Source organism: Oryctolagus cuniculus, chromosome 7 (genome assembly GCF_964237555.1).
Source record: "Oryctolagus cuniculus chromosome 7, mOryCun1.1, whole genome shotgun sequence".
NCBI classification, from domain to species: domain Eukaryota; kingdom Metazoa; phylum Chordata; class Mammalia; order Lagomorpha; family Leporidae; genus Oryctolagus; species Oryctolagus cuniculus.
The window spans coordinates 14,949,785-14,969,089 of NC_091438.1; the positions used below are offsets into that span (position 1 = coordinate 14,949,785).

The window sequence follows — 19,305 nt, forward strand, 5'->3', positions numbered from 1 at the left end:
ACTGCATCATTTGAAAATCAGTTTTGGGATGTAATCAGAAATGACTGCTAAGTTTTCTTTATGAAAGATATTTATTCAATCTTCAAATTAAACTTATAAAAATTCATCATTTTTGCATTTTTGAAAACAAAAGAAACATGCCTACATTCTCCAAAGGGAGTAAAATGGTATTTTCCTTCCTCCCCACACTCAGAAGGATAGTAAGGATTTTTCTAATTTTTAAGCCAAGTTAGTTTCAAGAACATTTCAAAAAATTGTTTTGCTGACAATGTCTGAACAAAAAGCCTCTCCATTTATATCTCAAAAGTTTCAAGTAGTGTCAATAAACTGACTAGTACAAACAAATTGATATCCACTGTGTTTTTAAAGGCCTTTTGGACTGTGGTTAGTAGCAAGCAGGCTGCTGGTGTATCTTGGGAGAGGTCAAACGGCACTGGGGAAGGGGAAAAGGAGTTTGCGTTCCATTCCTGTGTGCATGCAACAAGCAGCAAAACAACAAAGTCACTCCAGTTAGCTTGTACTCAGCTGTGCTTTCTGCCAGCAGAAGATCCATTTAGTGCATTTTGAAGATTTGGAATATTTGAACCTAGGGAAGGATTCACATTTCCCTGCTGAGAACTCCCATTGACTAGGCTCCCATTACCTTTCAAAATACCAGTGCACTTCCAATTGTCTATATAATTAGCTATCCACAATCGTACACAGCCATCATCTCCTGAAGATGCTAGCACTGTTCCTATTATATTCCAGCTCACTCTCCAGACCTGAGAATTGTGATTATTAAACTGAGCTGCTATATGGATTTCAAATTTTGTTGGTCCACCAGATGAAGTAAGTTCTTTCCTCACAGGTTTTAGTGTAAAAATCCTCACATCTTTGGTTGCTATTGCTAGAATATGGAAAGATCTTCCCAAGTTTGGAGCAAATGCAATATCATGAACAGGATCAGTGACTGTCATAAGAGTTTCAGCTTTTGCATATTTCCTGGTATTTTCATTATATTCAAAAATCTGAACTGTGGCCATTGCATTTGGACTATTGTCATCACTCCCTACAGCTCTCCTGGGAGAGTGAGCACAAGAGCTTAAAGGGTTCCAAGAAATACAACTATGGCACATGCTTGCGCCAAGTCCCTGCCTCTATGAAAACATCCTTAAAAGTGTGAACTGATTGCTTAGTGACCCTCAGATTAATGTGTTCTTATGCCTGTTGCTCTAGAATTTATGATAATGCCTCTTTCGCATGGGAAAAATTACTCCTATCCTGTAAGGCACTGACATAGTCACATACAGGTCTACAGGATACAGTTGAGATGGACAGCTCCACAACACATCAGGAGTCTATGGGTCAATGCGGATGGAGATGAGGGGACACTGCCTTCCTTCTCCACAGTGAGATACATCACAGGTGTCGAGAGAGACAGGCACTCAGGAGGAGCAGACCTGGTTAAGAGAGCATCCATGAGTTGCAGGCTTTCTTCCTAGCTTCCTACACAACTCACCTCCTAGTCTCACTTTTATGGCATGTGATGACACCTGAGCCATATCCCTGAACTACAAAACACCTGACTTAGAGGCTGTGAGTCTTTGAACATGTGGAGAGAAAAGACTGATATTGAGCATCTCAGAAGGTAGCAATCTCTTTGGAGTTTGTGCCCTGTTTCATTGAGTGGCCTGTTCTTCATATCAGTTTTCCTGATTGGCATAGTAATGGTTTTTGAGTGTCAAATGCTCAAAGGAGAGATTCCTGGCTTCAGTGGAGGCAGATCAGAAAGAATGTGTAGATACTCAGTGAGAACAAGATTCTCAGTATCTTTGCCTATTATTGACTTCTTAACAGTATCAGACACAAAGACGCACAGAGATACAAGATACACACACAGACACACAGATGCACACATGTACATCTTTGCTCAGGAAATCAAACTCAGTTTATTGGAGATTATATCTACTTGAATTACTACTGACTAATGTAAATGATTTTAAAAAATAGTGAAGACCTCTAGCTAAGGCTTCCCATAATTACAGGGTATAATGTAAGATATAAATGAGATATGCACAATGTAAATATCCAACAATTCTCTGGGTACACATTTAAAATGGTCCCTATCTGACCCTGTTCTTCCTGGTTACTCTAATGACCTGGACTTTAAGGCTTTGGAAATGACTTGAGAATTGATTAGCTTGCTTTCCTCAGACTAAGATGGTGATTTTGCAAATATATTAATAATTTACATGGATAACAGTGTTTTTATAACAGAATTGAATATGCAAATGTAAGTTTATTTTGTGAATTGATTGCATAAAGTATTCTCTTTTCCAAAGCAATGACCTGGAATTTCGCATTTATTTCCTTTCTGTGAATAGTCTGGGAGAGATAACAGATAGTGACCAAATTCCCACCCATGCTGCATTGGAAGGGCCCGTGGATGAGTCTGCAGTTGGCTGTCACTGTCCTTTTTTTTCTTAAAATGAAAATATTTTATTTATTTATTTGAGAGGCAAAGTTACAGACACAGAGAGAGGTCTTCCTTCCCCTGGTTCACTCCCCAAATGAGAGCTCAGTCAGAGCTGAATCAATATGAAGCCAGGATCCAGGAGCTTCCTCCGGCTCTCCCATGGGGGTGCAGGGGCCCAAGGTCTTAGGCCATCTTCTACTGTCCTCCCAGGCCATAGCAGAAAGCTGAATTGGAAGAGAGGCAGCTGGGACATGAACTGGTGTGCATATGAGATGCCAGTGCCACAGGAGGAGACTTAGCCCACTGCATCACAGCACTGGCCCCATAAACCATATGGTTGTAACACCAAAATTTATTTTTCTTTCTATACAGTGACTTATTTCAGTGAATCAGTCTCGTTACAAAATGTGTAATTTAATAGTCTTCAAAAAATATACAGAAATGCAGCTTGATAACAATTCAAACAGCTGTCAAAGATTCTGTCCCGACACAAGGTGAATGAACCCTATGACTGGTTCTGCAAGTGGTTATGCCCACGTTTAACAGAGGGCAGAGCTTCTGTTAGTGCACCCAAGGACAGACATGTCCTTCCCACTAGAGAATCCTGCAGTACTGAGGGCTGTTTTCCTACTTGGCAGTGCGCATTCTTCAAGGCTTTTGGCATAACTGACAATCTGCACAAGATCGACCAGCACTCAGTCCTCTGGTGAGCCATATTTCTGTTTCTGTGTTGCTCTTCCTGTTTGCGTGATCCTGAGAGCAGAGAAATTCCACCCAGGCAGGCTCTGTGGGAAGCAGGAAGAGGGGTGCTTCTTTGTAACAGTTCTTTGTGGAACTGCTACAAAGATGGTATAGTGCAGGTCTCCCTTGGTTTTCTCCTCACAATCTGTGAGCTAGATTGTCCTTATTTTGCTTTGAAAGAAACCAAGGCTCAGAGAGGTCAACCAAGGTGCCTGAGGTCACAGAGCCAATAAACAGGACACCAGAATACAAGGAGTCCCCACCTGCGCCCTTCTGACTCTGCCAGTCAGCGGCTGTGAGCCTAGGTAGGTGCAGACCAGCAGCTCCTCTCAGTGTCAGATGCAGAGAAGTCACCAATTGCATCGCTGGTCTAGCGCCTCCTTCATTGATGGGTCTCAAAGCCCCAGTTGCCTTATGTTAATCAGCGCAATTCCAAAAATGTGACAACTCCAAAATGTAATTAACAGTTCATCTTTTTTTTTATTCAGCAATGTGAATGATCTTTCTTTCTTTTTTTTTTTCATTTTCATTATTTACTTGACAGGTAGAGTTATAGACAGTGAGAGAGAGACAGAGAGAAAGGTCTTCCTTCCATTGGTTTACCCCCCAAATGGCCGCTAAGGCCGGAGCTGCGCAGATCCGAAGCCAGGAGCCAGGTGCTTCCTCCTGGTCTCCCAAGAGTGTGCAGGGGCCGAAGTACTTGGGGCATCCTCCACTGCCCTCCCTGACCACAGAAGAGATCTGGGCTGGCAGAGGATCAACTGGGACTAGAACCCAGAGCCCATATGGGATGCCGGCGGAGGAGTAACCAAGTGAGCACAGTTCCGGCCCCAATTATCATTATTTTCGTTCTCAGTTTTCTTTTGAGAAATATTCTCAATTTTTTGAAGGAAAAAAATCTTCTAAAGAATTAAATCACGACAAAGGGGCGGGCCGCCGAACGGGGCTGTGGCGGCCGCGCGCCTCCTAGGAGGTGGAGCCGCCGCCCGCCGCCCGCCGCAGCCCTGTTCGGGATTTGAAAGATTAACAAATCCCGGTGTAGAGGGCGGCGGCGTTGGATGTGTGGCGAAGCACTGGGGGCCAAGGCTGGGCAGCCAGCGGCGTCTCCACAGCATGAACTACGCGGGCCGCGTCTCCCCGCGGAGCCCCGAGCCTAAGGGCCGGGGCGGCAGCGCCTGGGAGCTGGGCTCCGACACGGGGCCGGCGTTCGGGGCAGCGTCTGCTGCTGGAGCACCTGCCCAGCGGGGACCGGGCGGTGGCAGCGCGCCCCTGACCCTGCTGCGCGGGGAGCCCGGGCTGCACTTGCCGCCGAGCGCCGACGACCGCGACCCCCACCTGGCGCTGGACCCCTGCCTCAGTGACGAGAACTATGGCTTCAGCTCGGCCGAGTCGGGCTCGTCGCTGCGCTACTTCAGGGAGGGCGAGAGCGGCGGTGCCTCATCGCTGCACCCGTCGCCTCCGCCGGGCCCGGCGAACTCGGGGGGCGGCGGGTGCAGGTAGAGGAAGCGCGCGCGGCCCGGCAGCCCTGCCGCCCGGCATCCCTACAAGGTGGTGACGGAGCTGGGCCCGGAGGAGGTGCGCTGGTTCTACAGGGAGGACAAGAGGAACTGGAAGCCTTTCATCGGCTACGACTTGCTCCGCATCGAGCTCGCCTCCAGACCCTGCTGCAGGCCACCGGGGCGGGCCCCGGGCCAAGGCCCCGGATGGCGACCATGTGTGACCCAGCCTCCAGTTCCGGATAGGAAGACGATGAGTACCGCGCCTGGAGCGGCTTCTGCCCGCGCGCTGCGAGGCACGAGCCCGCGATGCAGGAGCTGGTGCCCATGGAGCAGGTGTGCGTGCGGGGCTGCCTCTACTAGGTGGACGTGGTTCAAGGAGAGTGCTACCCCGTGTATTGGAACCAGGCTGATAAAATACCAGTGAGCACGACAATGATGCAAAACCAAGTTTAGATCCAATCTGAACTCTTAAAGGACATTCATGGCCCAAAACTGATTTTTTTTTTTCCTGTTCAAATGGTGTTTGTCAAGATAAGGAGATTTCAGGGCTGAGTTGTTTCAGTTTTATTTAGGGGCAAGAAATATTTAAATTTAAAAGCACTTTATTTTATTTTTTTTAAAAAAGGTTTCCCATCCTAAAGAACTTATTTATAGTTTGCATCATTTTGATTATGAATCTGACAGAACCTCCTGCAGAGTGATCACACAAAACCTGGAAAAGAAGAAAGTTTGGGTCAACTGCATGTGAACATCATAAATCACAATCTGACTTTGCCCAAACATGAAGGCATATTGATCTGTTAGAAATCTAAAGTGGCCAAGGCCTAGTGTATTCTACGTAAAGATTACAAATGGTATCATTGTTTAGATTTCTATGAAAGCTTGCATTTCCACAATTCCTTAAAAAAAGAATATAACAGATTTAAAATGTTTTCAATTTAACTTGTTTAAAGAAGACTAATACTTAAAAAGAAACAATATTTGAACTACTGTATTTATAATGTATTACCTCTAACTGTATGAAACATTACATTTTTAATGTTTCCTTTGAGAGTAGTTTAAGAACCACATTTATTTCTATAATGTTTAAGATCCTTTTTTCTCAGAACTCCATCTTTGTACTCTTCAGATGAATATTTAGGCACTGTGGCGTACTTTCAGGATTTTTTTTTCATTAAAAAGTTGTAGTTTCACATAAATAATACTAGTTCAATTATCTTTCCTTTAAATATTAGTTTTTCACATGTACCTCAGAATGTTGGGTACATCTCATTAACTTTGTTAGAAAATTAATAAATACTTTTAGAATAGAGACTGTGACACTATTTCAAATTCTAAACATCCGTGTGCCAAACATTCAACAGGTAGGAAAGAATGGAGTGTCAGTGACATTTTATTTTTGATGTGTTTAAGAAAACAGGCACAAGGCACAGCACCTCAGGACTGGGCACTGGCAGGGTTTTCCTCAAGGGTTTGCACAGTGCTTTTCATCTGAGGAGCTCAAAGCCTTTGAGAGGTGTGCACTCAGTTCCCTGTGTGGTGGCTCCTCGAGGTGAGTGAGCTGATTCTTGTAGTCCATGCTGATACACCAAGGCACCAAAACCCTCCAAGTGCCTTGCATTCGATCACAGGGCAAGTCCACGTGTGCTCGGGCTGAGGCCAGGTTGTCTTCTTTGACACGCTATGCGGTGACTAACAGTTCGTGTGTGACCCCTTAGTGATTGGCAGATAGTAATAGCACATCGCAGTTTCTGTTTGGAAAAAGCAGCCAACAAGCCGATGTGTTCCCCTGTCTGTGTTCTCTGAGGCTCTCACCCTCTGGAGAGGATTGCTTCTGTGACGCCCTCTGGGTTCCCCGAAAGCTGCTGTCCTTACCTACTTTGCAGGGAACGTGTTGGCTCCCAGGTGACCCCTGTCAGAGCAGGGGCCACGTTGTCAGCTGTGGCCTCACCCACTCCTTCCTCTGTAAGATAAGCTGTGGCCCTGGCGTGCATAGCCTTTCCCCAGCCCCATCAGTACTGTCAGCTCTTTTGGCCTTCCATTGCATTTGCACCACAGAAAGCAGTTCTTCTTAGTGTTAAAAAAAAAAAAAAAAAAAAAAAAAAAAAAGGCCGGCACCATGGCGGCTCACTAGGCTAATCCTCCACCTTGCAGCTCTGGCACACCGGGTTCTAGTCCCGGTCGGGGCGCCAGATTCTGTCCCAGTTGCCCCTCTTCCAGGCCAGCTCTCTGCTGTGGCCAGGGAGTGCAGTGGAGGATGGCCCAAGTGCTTGGGCCCTGCACCCCATGGGAAACCAGGAGAAGCACCTGTGCGCCGGCCACAGCGGCCATTGGAGGGTGAACCAATGGCAAAGGAAGACCTTTCTCTCTCTCTCTCCCTCTCACTGTCCACTCTGCCTGTCAAAAAGAAAAAATAATAATCCCAAGGCTCCATGAGCATGTGCATGACTCACTGGAGACGTTTGCTATAAAAGGCCTTTGGTGAGCACAGCTGAAGCAATCTTTCTCAGACTTTGAGATTCCTATGAACTCAGGTCATTTTCGTAACCTGTTGTTTTGTAGATCTAGTTTGGTTTTCATAAAAATTAAACTCCTGTCACGACTCTTTTAAAGGTACTGAGTGTTGGTTGCTGGCTGTGGTGTCAGACACAGACGCTTAAGCCTCACGGGATTCGTTCTTTTCCACTGGAGTGTAAAGAACCCTTTCCACCTGAGAAGAGTGAAAACTGTCAGAGCTTTGAGTTTGGTATCTTTTTTTTATGTGTTCCTATACCCATCGGAATGTCTTCTTCCTTTGTTCATACCGAAAAAAATCAAATGTAAACACATGGAGTTTATTTGAATTTTTGGAAAGAACAACATCCAACACCCTCTTTTCAAAATAGATGTCCCAGACTCCTGGAGAGGTAGTCTCTTTTCCATTCAGTATTTCATCAGTGGAGATGACGATTTGGGGTTTTGTGGTATTCTTGTTTCCATGTCTCTGCATGTTATCATGAGATGTACTTGTATACTGAAATATTATACAGAATATGTGTAATTCTGGCTTGATTTAGAAGCTAAGTCAGTTACTGAGTAACATTTTGCAACTCTATTCCAGCAAGTACTAAATTGGCCCAAAAAAGTTCTGTTTTTGATACCATTAAAATTTTATTCTCTCTAAAAAAAAAGAATTAAATCACATAACATTGGAGGGATTGAAAAACAATTTTAAAGTTAAACATTAATGTGTCTGCAGTTCAGTTGCTGACTATACACTATGTAAGGATCCCAAATCAACACCAGAATGTAGTCTTAAGATCACTTTAAGCTACAAGTGTATAATTGCATAGGATCTAAAATTCCTATATGTATGTCTCAATTTGACTACGCAGGAAATAGACTTAATTGTGAAAAAAAGGGCTGGCACCGTGGCTTACTTAGTTAATCCTACGCCTGTGGTGCCGGCATCCCATGTGGGTGCCGGTTCTAGTCCTGGCTGCTCCTCTTACAGTCCAGCTCTCTGCTGTGGCCCCAGAGGGCAGTGGAGGATGGCCCAAGTGTTTGGGTCCCTGTACACGCATGGGAGACCAGGAGGAAGCACCTGGCTCCTGGCTCCAGATTGGCGCAGTGCTGCCATAGTGGCCATTTGGGGAGTGAACCAATGGAAGGAAGACCTTTCTCTCTGTCTCTCTCTTACTGTCTATAAATCTACCTACAAATTAAAAAAAAAAGAAAGCAAAAAAATTGTGAAAAATAACACATTGCTATTAGATTTTTTAAAGATTTATTTATTTATTTGAAAGAGTTACACAGAGAGAGGAAGGAGAGGCAGAGAGAGAGAGAGAGAATATGCTCATTTTATATTATAATATCCTATTTACTACTCTTTTCTTGAAATTAAGGACTGCTTCTTAGAACCAAGTTAGACTATTTCTCTGCTATCAAGTATTGTGGGAAAAGGATATGCAAAAGTATCAGTTCATTTTGGCTTCAACTCTTGTTAAAATGTATATTATTTCATGTCATATCAAATCTCTCTTTTTTTTACCATTTATAGAAAGTGGAGTCATTATATTGTGTTTGTGCTTCTCTGTAAACTAAACCTAGTTTAGTGGTAATATAGACAATGGCTATAAACAATAATTGAATGGCAAATGATCATTTCATTTGTATACAGTAAAATTTAAAGTAATCACAGATCATTAAAACTATAATAGTATAATATTTCTAACCATTGGTTTGACAAAGGTGTAAAACAAAATTTCACAAAACTATATCTGCAGCTATACTGATTTGCACAGATTTTTCATCTTTCCTTCCTTCTTCCTTCCTCCCTCCCTCCCTCCTTCCCTCTTTCTTCCCTCCTCCCTTCCTCTCTCTCTCCCTCCCTTCTTTTTCTCCTTCCTTCCTTCCTCCCTTCATCCCTCTCTCCCATCCTTCCTTCCTCCCTTCCTCTCTCCCTCCCTCCCTCCTTCCTTTTTTTTTTAATTTTAGCTCCCTCATATAAGGGAGAACATGCAGTATTTGTCTTTCTGAGTATGGTTCATTTCATTCAACATTATGTCCTCCAACTGCATCCATTTTGCTGCAGATGGTAGAATTTCATTCTTTTTATAATGAATAATATTTCATCATGTGTGTATATATATATATATATATATACACACACACAACATTTTCTTTATCCATTCATTTGATGATGGACACCTTGGTTGATTCTGAATTTTGACTATTGTGAACAGTGCTGCTATGAACATGGTAGTTTAGGTTCCTCTTTGATACAACCTGTTCATGTCTTTTGGGTTTATACCCAGTAGTGAGATTGCTGGATTCTATGACAAGTCTATTTTTTATGACATTGCTATACTGTTTTCCACAGAAGCTGCACTGATTTACATTCTCACTAGTAGTGTATAAGTGTTCCTCTTTCCCTGTATCCTCACCAGCATCTGTTACTCTCTGTGTTTTGGATTTTAGTCATTCTGACAGGGGTGAGGTGATACCTCATTGTGGTTTTGATTTGCATTTCACTGATGGCTAGTGATGTTGAACATTTTTTTCATATATTTGTTTGCCCTTTGTATTTCTTCTTTTAAAATTTGTCTGTTAAGGTCCTTTGCACTTTGCAGTCTTTTTTTTTTTTTTTTTTTTTTTTAGATGTTGCTGAGTTTTTTAAGCTGATACATTCAGGACATTAATCCTTTTTCAGATAGGTAGCTTGCAAATACATTTCCCCATTCTATTGGACGTCTTTTCACTCTATTGATTGTGTCCTTTGCTGTGCAAAAGCTGAGTTTGATATAATTCCATTTGTTTAGTTTTGCCTTTGTCATATGTGCTTTGGGGGTCTTGTCCAAGAAGTTGTCTCCTACACCAATGTCTTTGAGTGTTTCTCCTATTTTTTCTTCCAACAACTTCATAGTCTCTGATTTTTTTTTTTTTTTTTTGACAGGCAGAGTGGACAGTGAGAGAGAGAGACAGAGAGAAAGGTCTTCCTTTGCCGTTGGTTCACCCTCCAATGGCCGCCGCGGCCGGCGCGCTGCGGCCCGTGCACCGCGCTGATCCGATGGCAGGAGCCAGGAGCCAGGTGCTTTTCCTGGTCTCCCATGGGGTGCAGGGCCCAAGCACCTGGGCCATCCTCCACTGCACTCCCTGGCCACAGCAGAGGGCTGGCCTGGAAGAGGGGCAACCGGGACAGAATCCGGCGCCCCGACCGGGACTAGAACCCGGTGTGCCGGCGCCGCTAGGCGGAGGATTAGCCTAGTGAGCCGCGGCGCCGGCCCATAGTCTCTGATTTTAAATTTAGGTCTTTGCTCCATCTTGAGTTGATTTTTGTATATAGTGAGAGCCATAGATCTGATTTCATTCATAGATAGCAATAGATATAGATAAAGATATAAATGTATGTACAGATTTAATTTCTGGACTCTATTCTGTCCCATTGACCTATGTATCAATTTTTGTGCTAATATTATCATGTTTTAATTACTATTGCCTTGAAGTCAGATATTTTGATGCCTCCTGTTGGATTTTTCTTGTTCAGGATCGCTTTGGCTAGTCAGTGTCTTTTGTGATTCCATATGAATTTTAAGATTGCTTTTTTCTAATTCTGTGAAGAATGTCATTGGTGTTTTGAAAGCATTTACACTGAATCTGTAGATTGCTTCAGATAGTGTAGACATTTTAATGGTCTTGATTCTTCCAATCCATGAGCAAGGAATATCTTTCCATTTTTGTGTCCTTGATGGCTTCTTTTATAAATGTTTGATAAATTTAATTGTAAAATTTTTCCACTTTGGTTAAATTTATTTCTAAATACTAGATCATTTTGTGGTTATTGTGAATGGGATTTCTTTTTTCATTTCTCCTTCACTGAGTTCACCTTTAGCATATAAAAAAGCTACTTTCTAGGAATGTTTATTTTGTAACCTACAAGTTTACTGGGTTGGTTTATCAATTCTAAAGGCTTTTAGTGGAGTGTTTAATTTTTCCATGTATAGCATTGCGTCATCTGCAAACATGGATAGTTTTATTTCCTTTTTTCCAATTTTGTTTGTATTTCTTTCTCCTCCTTACTTGTTCTCATTAAAACTTTCAATAGTATATTGAATTAGAGCAGCAGAAATGGAAGCCCATGTCTTGTTCCAGATCTGAGGGGAAATGTCTTCAGCTTTTCCCCATTCAGTATGATATTGGCTGTTCCTTGTTGTGTACAGCCTTTATAATTTTGAGGAATGCTCCTTCAATACCTAATTTGTGGAGGGTTTTTATCATGAAGGGGTGTTGAATCTTATCAAAGGCTTTCTGAGCATCTATTGAGGTGACCATGTGGTTTTTGTTCTCATTCCATTAATGTGATGTATGACCTTTATTGATTTGCAAATGTTAAACCATCCTTATACTTCTGGGGTAAATCTCACTTGATCGTGATATAGGATCTTTCTGATTTGATTTTGAATTCAATTTGCTAGTATTTTGTTGAAAATCTTTGTATCTATGCTCATTAAGACTATAGGTCTATAGTTTTCTTTTCCTGTCAGGTCTTGTTTTATTATCAAAGTGATGCTGGACTTAAAATAAGTTTAGCAGAATTCCATCCTATTCAATATTTTCTGATAGTTTTTTTTTTTTTTTTGACAGGCAGAGTGGACAGTGAGAGAGACAGAGAGAAAGGTCTTCCTTTGCCGTCGGTTCACCCTCCAATGGCCGCCGCTGCAGCCGGCGCACCGCGCTGATCCGATGGCAGGAGCCAGGATCCAGGTGCTTTTTCCTGGTCTCCCATGGGGTGCAGGGCCCAAGCACCTGGGCCATCCTCCACTGCACTCCCTGGCCATAGCAGAGAGCTGGCCTGGAAGAGGGGCAACCGGGACAGAATCCGGCGCCCCGACCGGGACTAGAACCCGGTGTGCCGGCGCCGCTAGGTGGAGGATTAGCCTATTGAGCCACGGCGCCGGCCAATATTTTCTGATAGTTTTAACAAGTATTAGAATTACTTCATTTATTGATTCTCAGCCTTTTGGCTAAGATCAAGTGTAGAACTACTTCTTTTATTTTAATACCCTGGATATATCATCTTGCTTTCTTCTGATCTGTAGGGTTTCTGCTGAGAAGTTTGATGTTAATCTAATTGATTTTTCTTTATTCTTAACTTGAAGCTTTTCTCTTGCTGTCTTTAGGATTCACTCCTTATTCTTAAGTTTTGAGTTCCTAGTTTCTGGATGTTCATGTCTCTTTCAAGACAGGGTAAATTATCAACTAGTATTTCATTCAGTAGGTTCTCAACACATCTTTCCCCTTCTTCTTCAGGAATACCTATGAAGCTTGTATTTGGACATTTAATGGCATCCCTTATTTTGTAGATTTTCTTCATTCTTTTAATTCTATTCTGTTTATTTTTCTCTGGGTTATTTCAGGAGTCTTGTCCTATACTTTAGAAATTCTTTCCTCCACTTGGCCTTTTCTGCTATTTAAACTGTCAATATTATTTTTTATTTTACTGATGGAAAATTTCATCTCCAAAATTTCTATTTGATCCTTCTTAATGAGTTCTAGCTCCTTAGTATATTTTCATTCATGCCACTGATTTTCTCATTTCTTTAATCTATCTGCATTTTCTTGCATCTCATTGAGTTTCATTACAATCATTATCTTTGGATTCTATAACAGACATTTCATAGATTTCCTTAAGTGCAGATCTAATTCTGGAGGATTATTATGATTTTTTGTGGGGGGGGGGAGGCATCATCCTACTTTGCTTCTTCATGTGTCCTGAGCCCTGTGTTGACATCTGCATATCTGGTTTACTCATCCTCCTTCATGGAGTAAGTTTTGTTAGAAAAGAGTTTATGATTTAGCTGGAATATAGGGTATCACTTGGCTTGTTTGTTTGGCTTTGGTTCTAGGTGAGCCCTGGAGTATAGTTGATAATGTCTTTTGTCTTAATCATTGCCAGCTGTGTCTATAAGTGATAGAATAGACTACCCTGTTGCAGTTCATAGGGGTAGAATTATAACACAGGGATGAATATGGGTTTCCTAGAGTATGTATCTTTAGCCCATAGATACTTTGGTGTCAGACTCCCTGGTGATTATGATGTCCAAGGACTTGTTCTTGGTGCTGAGAGAGACAAGAATGGTTCTCCGCTTGTCCTGCTGTCAAGCCTGAGTGCTATCAGGGCTTGTGGCACCGATTTCTGTGGCTCTAGGATTGTGTGATGTGGATGAACCCTTCCTCGGGTCCTGCCAGGAGAGTGCAGTTGGTGCTGTGGCTTGTTTCTTTTTAAAGATTTTATTTATTTATTTGATAGGTAGAGCTACAGTGAGAGGGAGAGACAAAGAGAAAGGTCTTCCATCCACTGATGCACTCACCAGATGGCTGCAACGGCCAGAGCTGTGCCGATCTGAAGCCAGGAGCCAGGTGCTTCTTCCGGGTATCCCACGCAGGTGCAGGGGCCCAAGCACTTGGGTCATCCTCCACTGCTCTCCCGGGCCACAACAGAGAGCTGGACTGGAAGAGGAGCAGCCAGGACTAGAACTGGCACCCATATGAGATGCCGACACCACAAGCAGAGGATTAACCAACTGTGCCACAGTGCCAGGCCCGGTGCTGTGTCTTATAACAACAGCATGAGTCCTAGGACTAGCAGATGTGAGCCACCTCACTGCAGTCCTACAGGGTCGCTATAAGGTACATAGGAGACTGTTCTGGAAGGTGTTAGTCCAGAGTAATGGAATGAAGGCAGGTTCTCCCTTAGATCTACCAGGCAGATTACAATGCATTGAGAAATGAGAAATGATTGTTACAGTCCTGGTGTTGCAGAGTATAGTGGCATTATAAAGCAGATCTGTGAGTTCTTTCTTTTAGAGTGAGAGATTTATTATATCATATCTATATTCTAATATTTCTGTTAGCATTTAGTTATTGAAATTAAGTACTGGGGCCAGCACTCTTGCATAGCTGGTAAAGCTGCCTCCTGCAGTGCCGGCATCCCGTGTGGGCACTGGTTGGAGTCCTAGCTGGTCCACTTCCAATCCAGCTCTCTGCTGTGGCCTAGGAAAGCAGTAGAAGATGGCCCAAGCCCTTGGGCCCCTGCACCTGTGTGGGAGACCCAGAAGAAGCTCCTGGCTCCTGGCTTCAGATTGGTGCAGCTCTGCTGTTGCAGCCAATTGGGGAGTGAACCAGCAGATGGAAGACCTTTCTCTCTCTGCCTCTCTTCTCTCTGTATAACTCTGACTTTCAAATAAATAAATCAATCTTAAAAAAAAAGAAATTAAGTCCTAAGGGATAACAAAATAAAAAAATAAATTAAGGATTATTATTTTCACTCTTGCCTTTATCAGTTTGTTCAGGATACTGGCCATTGGTATATACAATAGAGAGTTTAAAAAGATTTACATAATACTTTTATTAACTCTTAAAATTGTATAAAGTACATCATTTTCTAATAGGAAATCTTATTTATTCATATTAAAATCAATTATGTAATTTCAAGCTTGAGAGAGAATTTATGAAATTTTAGTTCATTAATATTATTTGAAGGCTCATAAATGAAAGGATCTACTTGTTTGATTCTTTTTCTTCTGATGTAACACAATATGACAACATCATGATCACATGTAGTATAAAAAGTTTGTTAAATAGAAACAATATCTCTGGCAATTTAATATTGTTCATTATCAGTTGCTAGTATTTATCTTCAACTTAAAATTACAGATCCAAAGCCTTGAAACCTCTTATTCATAAAGTGCACATTTGTTAACTCTCCTTGACTTAGGTTTTATTAACTTAGATCCCTCTATTAACTTAATGCTTCCCTGATATAGTTATTTCTACCGACTCATTTATCTCCTTCAAAGGTTTCTTTGACTACTGTCTGTTAATAAGTTATCCTATAAAGTAAACTTTTTTATTAATCATCTTCCAGTTGTTAATATCAATTACATATCAGCATATTTCAGATGACATTATATTCAAAATTGAATTTTCTTGGATGAGCATCATATAGCAGTGTGTTAACCTACCCCATGGGATTCTCGCATCCCATATTGAGTGCTGGTTCAAGTTCTGGTTCCTCCACTTCCTATCCAGCTTCCAACTGTGAATCTTGGGAGTCACAGATGATGGCTCAAATACTTGGGCCCATGCCACCTATGTGTGAGACGCAAATGGACTTCTGAGCTCCTGATGTTGGCCTGGACCAGTCCTCACAGTTGTGGACATTTGGGGCATGAATTAACAGAGCGAAGACATCTCTCTCTCTCTCTCCCTCTCTCTCTCTCTCTCTTTCAATTAGATGAAGATAAACTAGTATTTTAAAAATATAATTAATACTCCTTTAAAGGTTCTGTTTTCCCAAATACAATTTTCTTATCCCCTTTCAAATGGGCTAAACTGAAAGAAGAAAAAAATAACCTTCAATATCCTTTACTTCATGTTCTAAAAATCATCATTGGAATAATTTCATCATTCAACTAAAAACAATCCAGTCAACATCTGCAAATCAATACCAAGCACACTTAAGATTGTGAAGCACTTTGATTTCTTTTTTTCTTGTTAGCTATCAACCTTGGATACAATTATAAGAATATGTGTGTAAAAATGGTCCATTTGTGTCATGATGTTCAGCTGGACAGATTTTCTTTTAAAGTAATACATAGAATTTTTAAGACAAAATGAATCACTGATTACCTGAATTTTATTTGTATGACTGAAGTTTGAAAACTACCCATATGAACAAACAGAATATGATAAATAATTTTGTAAAGAGTTTGATAGGTTATGTTAAACAAAATAACTATCTGAAAACAGAACAATCTGGATTCCAATTCTTGCTTAACAGTAAATAACCAGAGTAAACCCTGAAAAGAAAAAAAGAAGTAATTACAGTTACACAAGAACATACTTATGGAGAAGACACTTTGGGGGCCAGCGCTGTGGCATAGTGGGTAAAGCTACTGCATGCAGTGCCGGCATCTCATATGGTCACTGGTTCAAGTCCTGGCTGCTCCACTTCCAATCCAACTCTCTGCTATGGCCTGGGAATGCAATAGAAGATGGCCTAAGTCTTTGGGCCACTGCACCCAGGTGGAAGATCCAGAAGAAGCTCCTAGCTCCTGGCTTTGGAGTGGTGCAGTTCTGGCCATTGCAGACATCTTGTAAGTGAACTGGCGGATGGAAGACCTCTGTCTCTCTGCTTCTGCCTCTCAGTAACTCTGCCTTTCAAATAAATAAAAAAAGAGATACTTTGGCTAAATAAATATGATAAGACCTATATACTATAGTATATTCTATTTTCTCTATCATTTCTGCATCAGTTTTGAAATCAACTTTGAAATAATCTAATTTTTCAAATAGAGTTGTGAACACCAGAAAAAATGTTAGACATTATGTCTATGACATCATTCCATTTATAATTAAATATGATAATTATATAAAAGTATTATCTATTCTATACTTATGTAGATTTTGATATAAGTTGAGTGGTATTGAAATGAAGACATGGGAACTCTTAAAATTTTGGAAGTACACTGCTTCTACACTTTATTTTGATGTATTGCTATTTCTAAAACTGGAGTCAGTAGGAAGCTAGCTACTGAGAAATTTAATCTAAAAATTGTGTATTAGAATGACAATTCTACTGGTTTAAAACAAATTATTATGCCTGTGCTGACAACACAGGTATTTGTGTTTTCTCGTTAAGTTTCTCTTCTATTTGATTATGCTGTGGACTACTTGAAATATCTCCTTCAGTTTAGACTGCATACCTACTTAGACCTGAAGACTGTAAGCAAGTAATCTATTTAATACTTCTAATTCTCAGTGTTTCTGGTCATGTTATAGAATACTTTGAAACCAATTCAATACTATTGCATTTAGCTATGTTGCAAACTTCTTATGGAATCAATCACCACCTATTATATTCCACACACATGATTAATTCACTAGTCATAAAGCAATTATTTCAAATGTGAATCAATTTTCATCCTGTCTAAATGTAAGAGTTAGGAAGACCCCTTTTTGAATTATTTATTAGCTATCAGTGGTGCTCAATTAAAATGATTTTAAATTATATAGGTGAAAGAAATTTTTTTAAAAACCCATCTATTTCTCTCAATTTTTGGCTCTTTCCCTCCAATTCAGGGATGAATGAGAAATACGGAAGTAAGCCAGCCTGCCATTTTTCCAAGAGCAGCCCCAATAGAATCTACTGGATTGAAATAGAACATTTAGAGTTGAGTTTGGTACTCAGTTCTTTCAACCAGTACTATCTTTGTGACATGATTCACTGGGCCAACCACTTAGAGGAACTCTATGTCTGGCTGTCCAATTTGGAAATATAGAAAAGAGTTCATGACCACCATGCTTTGTAAACCCATATTTGTGAAAATCATATTTCTCTATTTAAAAGGGCTATGAGATAGCCATATGTGTGTACTGGGAAAAATTAACCATTTTGTAAAAAGGTTATTGTGCACAATTTCTAAAAACTCATTGGTATCACTTGAATTGGTTACACATTACTTTCTGGCAGAGTAATTTCTGTATTTCTATAGTTGGCTAAAAATGATCAGCATTCAAATTCAATTCAAAGATTCTACAAATACATCATCAGTGATATTGTGTCTTATTAACTATGCTGTTGGGTAAACTACATGGCATAGTGAAAAAAGCATGAACTTTTGTGTCAGGGAAATCTGGATATGAATCAGAATTCATTCCTATGTAAGAATGAAGAGATTTATTAACTAAATCTCCCCAGATTTAGTTCTTCAACCATCTGAAAAATCACCTCATTGGAAGGTGGTGAGGATTACATGAGATAACCTGTGAGAATTCTGATAACAACCTCCTTATGCAGCACTGAACATCAATGTGTCCATATTGCAAATAAGGTTATTGGAGTTCAAATAATTCCTTCAGAATCAGAGAGGAAGCAAGTCTGTAATCCCATGACAAAATGTAAATGTGTCTTTCACAATCAAAATATACTTTAAAAGTAGTATTCTCACAAATATCACCTTCCTGATAAAAGTTTAAATTCTCCTAATAACAATCATTATTATTATTTCAATAGCATTCACATAATTTTCTCACAGTTGTTACATTCATTGAATTATCATACATGCATCAACATCACTTTTGTAAGCATAAGTTCCAAATCAAAAGCCCAGTTAAGGTTGCAGGTCTATAATGTGTAGTCACAGCTTTTGTAAATCTTAGCTTGCCCATTTTCAAATTGTTGTTGATCATAGTGTTGTTGTATCATTTAAGTAAGAATAATTGGTTGATTATTTTGAGAGATGAATATATAGAGTGGCTATAAATTTTTATTATATTAGCGATTTTGTGGGGAGCAACCCGGACTAGACTGAGTTACTGGAATTAAGACTTATTCTATGCATCTGCTCTCCCACAATATGGCGCTGGGAGAGAAGTAAACAGCTTCCGCACAGCTGCCTCCAGTTCAACCAATAAACTGTGGGACCTGCTCCTGATTGGAGGAGAGCAGCGTACTCAGCATGTGGGTAGCAGAGTTGGGATTGGTGGAAGAGGACTATAAAGGAGGAGAGAGACGGCATGCACCAGGAACATCTATGGGGAACATCTAAGGGGAACACCTGTGCAGCCCCCCAGAGAGCCGGCCGGCGGTGTGCCGCTCCCCTGCGGAAGTGGGGAATGTGGCCAGGGGGAACCGCCCTTCCACGGAGGTGGAAGGGACAGTAGCCAACCCGGGAAGAACCAGCAGCAAACCCGGGGAGGGCCGAGCAGACGAAAGAACAGCGCAGGGTCCTGTGTCGTTCCTCCACGAAGAGGGCGAGCGACAGATTTGAATGATAGTTGTTAAGATGAAACATGACTATTGAATATGTGGCCTTAGTAATGCTCAATATTGACAGTTTTCACTAGAATTCTTTAGGTATGGTTTAAAGGTGATTCTCAAAGAGAAACGCATTGCTTAAGACATTATTTGGAACTAACAGTGAATCAGACAGACAAAGCATTATAAATGGAGTTGAGGTCTTTGCATTGTCATTAATGAGTCAAGTGATCATATGCATAAGCTATAACCAGTCTAATTCTCATCTCCCTCATCAAAAATTTTCAAAATAGCAATCACACACTTAC

At 41.0% G+C, this 19,305-nt stretch overlaps 1 protein-coding gene across 1 annotated transcript; it reads right to left on the minus strand.

The window, feature by feature from the left end:
* Nucleotides 1–368: 368 nt before the first annotated feature.
* LOC103350008 (nucleoporin SEH1-like) lies at nt 369–1,118 on the minus strand. The gene has a single exon (XM_070076735.1). The coding sequence runs from the start codon at nt 1,116–1,118 to the stop codon at nt 522–524; it is 597 nt and encodes a 198-aa protein (XP_069932836.1). The 3' UTR covers nt 369–521.
* Between the last annotated feature and the right edge of the window lie 18,187 nt (nt 1,119–19,305).

Excerpts from the sequence above, each read along its gene's own strand:
- LOC103350008 (XM_070076735.1), bottom strand. The coding sequence starts at position 1,118 with ATGTGCCATAGTTGTATTTCTTGGAACCCTTTAAGCTCTTGTGCTCAC.